This window comes from Asparagus officinalis, chromosome 3, assembly GCF_001876935.1.
Source record: "Asparagus officinalis chromosome 3, Aspof.V1, whole genome shotgun sequence".
NCBI lineage: Eukaryota > Viridiplantae > Streptophyta > Magnoliopsida > Asparagales > Asparagaceae > Asparagus > Asparagus officinalis.
This window is the reverse complement of record NC_033796.1, coordinates 33,959,625-33,971,673: the sequence shown is the minus strand read 5'-3', so window position 1 is coordinate 33,971,673 and position 12,049 is coordinate 33,959,625. Positions and strand designations below refer to the sequence as shown.

The following is a 12,049-nucleotide window of genomic DNA, read 5'->3' as shown; positions in this document are numbered from 1 at the left end:
ATTTAATGAACTTGTTCAATAACAAGATAGTTAAGATTCATAGGTGTGTGGAATATGATCAATTCAGATGGATCAATGTGTGAATCACCTAGGAAGGCATGCGAAAGCTGTTGTAGATAGTCTTCTGGCTTACGGTTACACTGTATAGCTATACAGTGTTAACATAAGCCAGAGGACTATCTCCACCAGCATTCGCGTGCCTTCCCATGTGATTCACGCATGACCCATCTGAATTGATCATATGCCACGCACCTATGAATCTTAACTATCTTGTTATTGAACAAGTTCATTAAAGGGATCCACATGCATTCACCCACAGCTAATGGAACTAAGAGCAAACACATAAGGGGATAACGTCTTCATCAGCGTGAGGGATACCCAAGATCTTCATCAGTGTGCGCAAACCTCGTCTCCATGGCCTTCATCGGCGTGAGGACTAGCGTTGATCTTCTGGTTTTAATGGCGAAAGGAGAACTTGAAAGGTTTTGGGGAGAGGGTAGCTTTTTGTTCAGATTATATGATAGAGAGTCAACAGAGAATAAATGATGGGGAGATCGAGGAAAGATTGCGCCGAAAAGAATATCTGCGCTATCCTGTAGCTGAACAGGCGAAGGGATGGTGGTGTTGCCGCGTGGAATGTGGGGATAGGTAGGTGTCCAGGTTATATTAACTCTCCTCCTTGGGAACTAGGAGGAACATTGAATGCAGTAGCAGAGAATATACCCCGGTGACCGTGACAAACAAGCGCAAGTGAATAACAGTAAGGGACCTTAACAACAGGACGCTAACCTTAGCAACCAATACATAAGCTTAATAAAAGAGCGCTAACCTTATCAACCAATCCCTAAGCTTGACAACAGGGCTCTAACCTTAGCAACCAGTCCAATCCATGATCTTTAATAACAAAACCATAACATCAACAATACAACCCCGTGATCTTCTTAACCCATACGCCTAACAACAGAGCTAAGCGTTACAACAAGGAGCTAATGTTAGCTACCATTCCATAAGTTTAACAACAGAGAGCTAACCTTAACAACCAATACATAAGCTTGACAACAGAGCACTAACCTTAACAACAGGGCTCTAACCTTAGCAACCAGTCCATAAGCTTGACAACCAGCACATAACCTTGAAAGCCAATCCATGATCTTTAATAACAAAACCATAACATCAACAATACGACCCCGTGATCTTCTTAATCCATAAGCCTAACAACAGAGCTAAGCGTTACAACAAGGAGCTAATGTTAGCTACCATTCCATAAGTTTAACAACAGAGAGCTAACCTTAACAACCAATACATAAGCTTGACAACAGAGCACTAATCTTAACAATAGGGCGCTAATCTTAACAACCAATCCATAAGCATGACAATCAGCACATAACCTTGACAGCCAATCCATGATCTTTAATAACAAAACCATAACATCAACAATACAACCCCGTGATCTTCTTAATCCATAAGCCTAACAACAGAGCTAAGCGTTACAACAAGGAGCTAATGTTAGCTACCATTCCATAAGTTTAACAACAGAGAGCTAACCTTAACAACCAATACATAAGCTTGACAACAGAGCACTAATCTTAACAATAGGGCGCTAATCTTAACAACCAATCCATAAGCATGACAATCAGCACATAACCTTGACAGCCAATCCATGATCTTTAATAACAAAACCATAAGATCAACAATACAACCCCGTGATCTTCTTAATCCATAAGTCTAACAACAGAGCTAAGCGTTATAACAAGGAGCTAATGTTAGCTACCATTCCATAAATTTAACAACAGAGAGCTAACCTTAACAACCAACATATAAGCTTGACAACAGAGCACTAACCTTAACAACAGGGCGCTAACCTTAACAACCAATCCATAAGCTTGACAACAGAGCACTAACCTTAACATCCAGTCCATGATCTTAACAACAAAACCATAAGCTCAATAATACAACCATATATTTTGCCACGATTTTCTTTACAATCTTGCTTACAACCTTAACAATGAAAAAATAGCTTAACAGCCACGCCGTGATCTTAACAAAGAAAAAATAAGCCTATCAACAACCCCGTGATCTTCTCAACAATTCCCTAAGTTCAACAAAACAATGAGGACTGCTACATCCTTAACAACCAATAAATAAGCCTAACAACAGAGCTAAACGCAACAACAAGGGGTCGTCCTTAGCAACCATCACATAAACTTGGCAACAGAGCGCTAACCATAGCAACCAATAAATAAGCTTGAAAATACAACGCCAAACTTCACAATAAACACGTAAACTTAACAACCAGTCAATAACCTTAACAGCGAGTCCATAATATTTCTTGATAAATCGTTAAACTTAACAAAACAACATGTATCCAAAAATAATTTCCTTTACAATCATGCTACAACCTTAAAACAAACAAATAAGCCTATCAACAACCCCGTAAACTCAACAAATAAGCTTGAATACACGATGACTACAGCATGTATTACCATTGTCTCTACTCTACGTCCCATAACCGTGGGTGAATATAACTGGCTACCTTCAATGAACTTGTTCAATAACAAGATAGTTAAGATTCATAGGTGCGTGGAATACAATAAATTCAGATGGATCAATGCGTCAATCACCTAGGAAGGCATGCTAATGCTGTTGGAGATAGTCTTCTGGCTTACGGTTACACTGTATAGCTATACAGTGTTAACGTAAGCCAGAGGACTATCTCCACCAGTATTCGCATGCCTTCCCATGTGATTCACGCATGACCCATCTGAATTGATTGTATTCCACGCACCTATCAATCTTAACTATCTTTTTATTGTACAAGCTCATTGAAAAGAGCCACATGCATTCACCCACAGCTAATGGAACTAAGAGCAAACACATAAGGGGATAACGCCTTCATCAGCGTGAGGGATACCCAAGATCTTCATCAGTGTGCACAAACCTCGTCGCCATGGCCTTCATCGGCGTGAGGACTAGCGTTGATCTTCTGGTTTTAATGGCGAAAGGAGAACTTGAAGGTTTTGGGGAGAGGGTAGCTTTTTTTCCAGATTAAATATAGAGGGTCAACAGAGAATAAATGGGAGGGGAGATCGAGGAAAGATTGTGCCGAAAGGAGGTCTGCGCTATCCTGTAGCTGAACAGGCGAAGGGATGGTGGTGTTGCCGCGTGGAATGTGGGGATAAGTAGGTGTTCAGGTTATATTAACTCTCCTCCTTGGGAACTAGGAGGAACATTGAATGCAGTAGCAGAGAATATACGCCGGTGACCGTGACAACCAAACACTGCTGAATAACAGAGAGCTGACTTTAACAACCAATACATAACCTTAACAACAGAGCTATAACCTTATCAACAGGGCGCTAAACTTAACAACCAATCCATAACCTTAACATTTGTAACGATGAAATGCATTGAATGCAGTCAAATCAAAAAAATCTCGGTACCCTTGACAGCCAATTGCAAGTGAATAATAGTAACCTTAACAACAAACAAATAAAACTGACAACCAAGTAATAACCTTAACAACCAAGCCAAAACTTCAACATTAAAGTGATAAAATTGAAAACCAAGTAATAACCTTAACAGCCAAGCCATAAAACTTAACAATTTTAACGATATACTTGACAAATTTATTTAATGATCGGTGATACTGACAACAAAGAGCAGGTGGATAGCCGGTGTATACAATAAACTTTACATTCAATCGATAAACATAACAATCAATCAAAAACTTGAACATTAAAGTGATAAAATTGACAACCAAAACAATAATCTTAACAACCAAGTCAAAACTTCAACATTAAAGTGATAAACTTGACAACCAAGTAATAACCTTAACAACCAAGTCAAAACGTCAACATTAAAGTGATAAACTTGACAACCAAGTAATAACCTTAACAACCAAGCTATAACCTTCTCACTTGTAGTGATATACAGGACAACAAATCCATATACATGACAATAAAACGCTAAACTATATAGGCTCGTTACAGCTTGCACGATTGCGACCCTCCATGTTGCATCGAGAGCACTTAACCGGTCGGGTGTTCAGCGACCTGTTGTTTATTCGTCTAGTGCATGGTCTACCACGTCTTTTTTTGGTGAGAGGAGGCTTCAACACTCGATCTTCTGGCGGTACAAAGCGCTTCTCATAATCTGGGATGGGATAGATGATCGGTGCATAGCTTTCTCTGAATGCGTCAACAGTCATGTACCAATCGCAATATTGATAAATTTCTCGTCCCATCCATGAAATTGCAGCGTACGTATGTTTGCAGGGAATACGGGTGATGTCCCAGGACCTGCAAGAACAAGTCCGATTCTTCAAATCTACGCGGCAAGTTTTATTGGACTCGACCTCCACAATATCTTCCGTCGAATGTTTAATCGCCAAGCAGCTACCATGCTGAATGTTATCACTCAGCACCAACTCCGCTTCCGGGCATAGGTATCCAGACCATTTCTGACCCAATAGCCTCCTTTCATGCATGCGCTCCATTATTTGCTTCCGTATGGTCTCAACCAAAGGTAAGATTCGCAACAATCGTGCCTTTCTTATCCAGCTGTTGAAGGACTCAGCAACGTTTGAAGTAACATGGCCATACCTTAACAACAAAGCACTAACAATAACAATAATTCCTTAAACTAAACATTAAAGGCCTAACCTTAACAACAAATATCCTAAACTTAACAGCAAAACCCTAGCAGAATAACTCTAACCATAACAATAAAAATCTAACCTTAACAGAAAACTGTAGGATAACTCTAACCTTAACAACTATAACAGTGCTGTAACAAAATAACGTCGGGACCAAGCTATCTTACCTTATACCAGGAAAATGCACGTTTGCCCATCTCTCCGGGGAGTATTCCATTACAGTGACGTAAGCCCTATGATCGATCGCTGCCAATTCTTTTATATCATTATCCCATTCAGATATTGTGAACTTATAAGCCGCAGATTGTAATAGCTCGCCCAACGTAGTCGCGACATTTGCCTTGTGCCCAAAATCCTTCATCTTCTTTTTGAAATTCTCGACTAGATGCAGAACACACCTTGAATGGAATGCATCTGGAAAGAATTCCTCGACTGCTGCCCTGATACCCTTGTCGGCGTCTGAAATCATTACCAGTAGATGTGGAGGTTGGTAAGGATTTTCCCTATCATACAGTAACGTCCATAATCCTTGTAAGAACCATTTCCAGTTAACCTCATTCTCTTGGTCGCATACGCAATAAGCTAGGGGAAATATTCCCTGGTTGCCGTCATACCCAGTAGCGCTAAGTAGTATGCCTCTGTAACGATCTTTAATAAATGTTCCATCCAAAAATAATAGAGGCCTACACCCAGCAATGAACCCTTCAATACAGACATTATAACTAATGAACAGTCGCTTGAACCTCCCGTCATCAGCATCAATAACAACACGACTCCCTGGATTAGTTGCATGCACCATGGATTCATACCTGCATGAATATAACAACAAAGCAGTACATTTAGCGAAGGATTCATAACCATAACAAATGATCTTCAAACTTCACGACCAACACGTATACTTAACGACGAACCAATAACTTTAACAACTAATACGTATAGTTAGCAACCAAAACGTAAGCAGTAGATTTAGCAAAGGATTCATAACCATAACAACTGATCTTCAAACTTCACAACCAACACGTACACTTAGCGACGAACCAATAACTTTAACAACTAATACGTATAGTTAGCAACAAAAACGTAAGCAGTAGAATTAGCAACGGATTCATAACCATAATAACTGATCGTTCTTGATATCGACCGCACGAAGATCTGGCCTAACCTTCAAAACAGCTTGTATTTGGCTAGCAATGAACTTCCTTGATGCCCTTGAGTTGCCAGCATTTGCTCCATGTTGACCGCAGGTGTGGGTAGACTCGAAATTCTTTATGGACATGATAGACGAATTTCTGAGCGGGGAAGCAAACAACATCCAAGGGCAACCATGTGTGTGTTTGAATCGGCAATAGACTCGTATGCGTCTTTATTCATTGTGGTAAAAATCATACTCGAACCGTTTAGCAATTGAATAGTATTGAAGTGCTAATCTAACTTCAGCAGCACTATCAAATTTCTGACCAACTTCACGTATGGAGGTGTGCCACTCAGTTGGGATCTTTGTTTGGTGATTAAGCATGTCTTCCAGCAGCATGATCGAGTCGCCGGTGGGGTTGTCATTAGGAATACGCTCATCATTACAGGTTTGGGTGAACGGGGTATCTGCGCACCGCGAATTTTCTGTCGGTATTGTCCTGAAGTATAAATCAAAATACATAGCCTTAGCAACGAACTGATAACCTTAACAACGAACTCATAAACGTAACAACCTACACATATCCTTAACAACTAACCCTTATACTTAAGGGCAGACTCGTGACCTTAACAACAAACGCATATACTTAACATCAAACACCATAACTTAGCAACCAACTAGTATACGTAACAGCCAACAAATAACTTTAACAACCAGTGCTTAACATAACCTTGACAGCCAACACATTACCAAAGCAACCAATGCATGAGGTTAACAACTAATGGCAAAACCTATCAGTGAACTCAAAAGGAAATCTGGAGTGTAATTCCTACGCAGTTTCCGGCGTAGTCTGCGTGTTCTGCGAAGTTAAGGATTCCGCAGCGGAGGTGGCATACAAATTCGCGTCTGTAAATCTATTACGCCGATAATACTCGAACATCAAATTTAAGTCGTCGTCATTGTCAATTGAAATGCTGAATTTCCTTTCCCTTTCGCATATGAACTTCAGTGAAAGAGATTGCATTGGTATATTAAGCCTTTCCGCCACTCGATATCTCAAGCTGATTATTTCTGTATTCTCTTTGATAACGACGAATACACCGTCACCACCTTTGTTGCTTTTTGCCTTCGTTACCACGCATAGAAGAGATCCATCCGCTATTTTATTACAGGGAGTGGTTGAAGAATTGAAGAGGCTTTTATTGAGGAGAATTAAGTGGAAGGAACAACTTAGCTTGAAGGGGAATATAGCTGGTGATAATATCTGATGATAATTTTAGAGGGAAATGGGAATTTTCCCCCCGAAAAAAGTCATTCTAATCACCATTTAATGCCTACAGTCGAAACGATGGGTTTCCGTCGTGAGAGGGCGACGAACACAGGCTGCGAAGGGTATTTTGGGCATTTCGAGCGGGGTTTAAACGGAGTTAGGCCTGGGGATTCGTTTTGGGGGCTGGAAGAAAATCGGGGGCGGTTTTGGGGGTAAAAGGCACGTTGAAAAAGTCTTGGGGGGGCAGAGCCCGTTTTGGGTTGTTTTGGGGGCTGGAAGCAATTTTCCCTTAAATAAATCAAAGTTTGAAGTTTCATATAAAAAAAGGTTACTTGTGTTTGGGCGCGGACTAGACATGTAGGAAGGATAAGATGGGGAAAGATTAAATGAGAGGCATTCTACCTAGGGGTGCACTCGGTCTGGATACGGCTTGGATATGATGCTTACCATATCCATATCCACTTACCCATCTCGGATAAGGATACTGATATACCTTGGTAAAGAAAATTCATAACCATATCCGCTAAAATCAGATATGGTTACGGATATACATGCGGATATATGAGCGGATATGCATGCGGATACAAAACGGATATGAGAAAACTAGATAGCATGGAGAAAAACATAGTTCATGTGATACAAAAGAGTTCGTTAATATGTTCATTATAATTGAAAAGTTAAGATTAGACATCCTGATCATCAAAATTAATCATAAGTCCATAATCTAAGAATCGAAACTATCGTAAGAGTATGACTAATATGTATTCAGATATTTCGGATACGGATACAGATATTTCACTACAAAACCATATCCGTAACCATATCCTATCGGTTATATATTTGAGTAATCATATCTGTATCCTAATGGATACGGTTACGGATATTTCCTCGGATACTGATACGGTTTAACACCCCTAATTCTACCTCAAAAGTTAATGAGGTACAAAAGAGTAAATTTTTAATATTTTAGGGGTTGTATGGTCATTTTATACCGGTTGCATCGTATTTTTCCATTAGACTTAACACTGTTAGATTAGGGAGATAAGTGAGAAAAAACTAAGGGGTTTAAATCGTATTTTCTAAATTTGAGGGTTTTTTATAGAGTTACAATAATTAAGGGTTTCTTAGATAAGTGGTTTTGCTAAACTGGGGTGGGGTTGGGGGGGTTGGTTTTGCTAAACTTAACCCCTGTACTATAGGACTGATTAGTCAACTAGTAAACCATTTACCTTAATCATCTTTACTATTTCTGAGTATTTTTTCTATGTGTTTCACGTCTCAACGACCATATGAACCTCACATCAACGAAAAAAGAATCAAGAAGGTTTCTTTTTACAAAAAATAAATAAATTTAAAATAGAAAATCCAGCTCCATCCAGCATGAGTGTGTGCACAAAGTCCAAAAGAGCAAAAGTCGTGGCATCCATGTTATGTTAAATCTACTTCTTCTGCTGCCGCCCCACGAAACTCCACTCCAATCTTGAATCTTGTTTCATTTCAAGTTGCTTGGTTGTATTGTATATATCTTCATTGTTGGCACGCATGCATCTTGCATGTGAGTGGATGCTCACCGTAGGGACCCCTTCACGTGCACACTTGGTCTCAACTCAACAATGGATAAGCTCTAGTACCACTTTTATTCATTCGTACCCTTGTCAGATATTTTTTCCCCTCCTCATTTCAATTCAGTTACTTTTGGGTAATTGATCTTAGGGAAAAATGGGTCCAGGTAGGGGTGTCCAAAAAGCCCGGAGCCCGGACCCGGCCCGGTGTCCGGCCCGGGCCCGGGCCCGGAAACCCGGGCAAAACCCGGGTCCGGGCTCTTCATTGTTGGCACGCATGCATCTTGCATGTGAGTGGATGCTCACCGTAGGGACCCCTTCACGTGCACACTTGGTCTCAACTCAACAATGGATAAGCTCTAGTACCACTTTTATTCATTCGTACCCTTGTCAGATATTTTTTCCCCTCCTCATTTCAATTCAGTTACTTTTGGGTAATTGATCTTAGGGAAAAATGGGTCCAGGTAGGGGTGTCCAAAAAGCCCGGAGCCCGGACCCGGCCCGGTGTCCGGCCCGGGCCCGGCCCGGTCGTGCCCGGGCCCGGGCCCCACCAAGGATGAACACGGTAGGATCATCTCTCAGAATGCGAAATGTGCGTTGTGCGGCCAGATATTCAAAGCTCATCATAAGAGCGGCACCAACCATCTCAAACGGCATATTGAAAAACACAACAAAGGCCAAAATCTACAAGGTGATATCCGGCAGTCTATGCTTTCCCAATCATCCTCTTCAGGTACCCTCGGCAGTTGGAATTATGACGCTGCCCGAGCCCGGAAATGCGTAATCAGGTTTATTGTTCTTAAAAACCTTCCTTTTAAATTAGTAGAAGATGATGAATTTGAAGATTTATTTAGAGATGGTTTTTATCCTGCATTTACAAAATTTTCTCGTCAAACCTGTCAACGTGATATTTTAAAATATTATGTTGAGGAACAGGGAAAAATAATTTCTTATTTTAAAAATTTAAACTGCAAATTTTCTTTAACTTCTGATATTTGGTCATCTAGAGTGCAAACTGGTTATTTATGTATAACAGCACACTGGATTGATGAAAGTTGGAAAATGTTTAAAAGAGTTGTTTCTTTTATTGCAATTGAAGAGTCACACACTGGTATTAATGTTGCAAATTTAATTGTTGAAGAACTTATGAAACTAGAAATTGATCAAAGAATATTTACTCTTTCACTAGATAATGCAAGTAATAATAATGTAGCTGTTGATTTTCTGAAAATAACTTTGTCATTGCCATGTCATGGTGAGCTTTTTCATGTTAGATGTATCTGTCATATTTTAAATTTAATTGTTCAAAGTGCATTTTCTGAAATTAAACCCATGATAGAAAAAGTTAGAACAGTTACTAATATGCATAATGCTTCTGAAATGAGAATTAAAAGATGGAAACAATGTTGTAAAAGAAAAAATTATAAGCCTAGACTAATTCCAAAAGATGTTGACCATAGGTGGAATTCCACCTATGCAATGTTATCTGTAGCAATAGAATATAAAGAAATTATAAATGATTTTATAAATTTTTATGCTTCTAGTTCTAGCTCTGGTAGTGCTTATGGAATAACTGAAGATGAATGGACAGTTATATGTAAATTAAATGAGATGTTACAAGTTTTTTATGATGCTACTATGTTATTATCTGGTTGTTATTATCCAACTATTACTTTAGCTGCTTTACAAATTTTAAATATTCAAAAAAATTTTACAAAATATCGTATGGATGATATTTTTGGAAGTATAATTTTTGAAATGGAGAGTAAATTTAATAAGTATTTTAGGCCTATTCCTCATATTTTTGGTATTGGTGTTCTTATTGATCCATGCTTGAAGGAAATTGGCCTTCGAAGTTTGTTACAATCATTGTATGGTGGACAGATTATAGACTTAGATGATGGATCCACCCTTACTGCTACTACTCATTATTTAGCTATTAGAAATTATTTTCAAACCTTATATGATGAGTATGCAGCTAGATATGGTGTAGCTACACAACAGTCTTCAGCTTCGGCACCTTCAGCTTCGAGCACAGGTCGAGGTAAAAGTGTAAGTTTTGATAGGTATGCAATGGTAGCTGAACTAACTGGTGGATCTGGAACTTCATCAGGATTAGATGTTTCTGAAATAGATGAATATTTTTCTGCTTCTTTAGTTAGATGTCAAGGAAATGCTTTAGATATTTTGCAATGGTGGAAAGTATATGGATCAGTTTCATATCCTATACTTTCCACCATGGTTCGTGACTTACTATCAGTGCAGGTTTCGACTGTAGCCTCGGAATCCGCTTTCAGCACAGCAGGACGTTTGATCGACGACCACAGGACATGCTTAGATCCGTATACTGTACAAGCGGTGATGTGCTTACAGGATTGGTGGAGATACGAGAAGCGAACACAAGGCATCGAACGGATTGCTATGATTGAAGATAAATTTGAAGAGTTGGGACTAGCAGATAGATATAATGATTAGATAATATTCATAAAATTGTAATTTTTATTTCTTAGCTTTAAATTTGAATTAAATTATTTCGAAAAAAGTTGCAAATGATAGTGATATGGGTGAGTAGGTGCCAACCTAGTTGGGATGTACTCATCTATTGTGATGCGACGAATTTCGAAATAAATTTATACTTGTAAAGGATTTACCGATTATTAATAAAGAAGTTATTTTTATCATTTTTTGTACTTGTAATTTATGTCATTTCATTTCAAGTTATTAATAAAATTTATGACATTTTTTATAATAATTTATAATTTATGGTTTTGTTAAAATTTAAAAATTTTAAAAAAAAAATTTCTAAAAAAAAATCAAACCGGGCCGGCCCGGTGTCCGGCCCGCTCAGGCCCGGGCCCGGGCCCGGACCCGGCCCGGACCACCCGGGCCCGGGTCCGGGCTTGGGTTTTGCCCGGCCCGGGCCCGGTTTTCCGGGCCGGGCCGGGCCGGATGGACAGCCCTAGGTCCAGGCCTCAAAAACAGAAATTTTATGTGTTATAGCCCCTCTTAGTTTCTCACATGTGATTCAGCCCCTTAAAGTGTGATATTTTGTACTGTAGCCTTTTTTTAGCAATTATTACATGTCAACTAAGCTAAAATCCCCAAAATAACCTTATCTCATATCTTCATTCCCTCAAACTCAGCTCTCTCATCTCCCTATGTTAGTTCTAGCTAGTTAAGCAAGTTAGAACTAACAATATTCGAAGCGATATGACGAGAGATAGAAAATGAGCCCAAGTGAAAGGAAGATACCGTGTGATAGACAATATAAAGAGCTACACACCGACGAAGACGGTAGTGAAAACGGAGACCAGAGGTTGCCGGAAAACGCGCGCGAAGTCGGCACGGCGCTGCTATTTTCTGCTCGATGCTGCCGTCGAGCGATGTTTCGGACGTTACCGAGAGAGATAGAGACTGAGTTAGAGCGTGAT

General features: G+C 39.6%; 1 protein-coding gene across 1 annotated transcript; it reads right to left on the bottom strand.

The window, feature by feature from the left end:
* Positions 3,971-6,185, bottom strand: LOC109834927. The gene is made up of 3 exons (XM_020402941.1): positions 6,043-6,185; positions 4,822-5,463; positions 3,971-4,601 (listed from the first exon to the last, which is right to left on the bottom strand). The coding sequence occupies exons 1-3, from the start codon at positions 6,183-6,185 to the stop codon at positions 3,971-3,973; spliced, it is 1,416 nt and encodes a 471-aa protein (XP_020258530.1).

Bases quoted from the DNA above. Each gene is read 5' to 3' on its own strand.
- LOC109834927 (XM_020402941.1), bottom strand. From the start codon at position 6,185: ATGCTGCTGGAAGACATGCTTAATCACCAAACAAAGATCCCAACTGAG. The intron at 5,464-6,042 runs GTATGATTTTTA...ATATTCATGCAG, and splicing joins TCAATTGCTAAACGGTTCGA to GTATGAATCCATGGTGCATG. The intron at 4,602-4,821 runs GTAAGATAGCTT...TTTGTTGTTAAG, and splicing joins GTGCATTTTCCTGGTATAAG to GTATGGCCATGTTACTTCAA.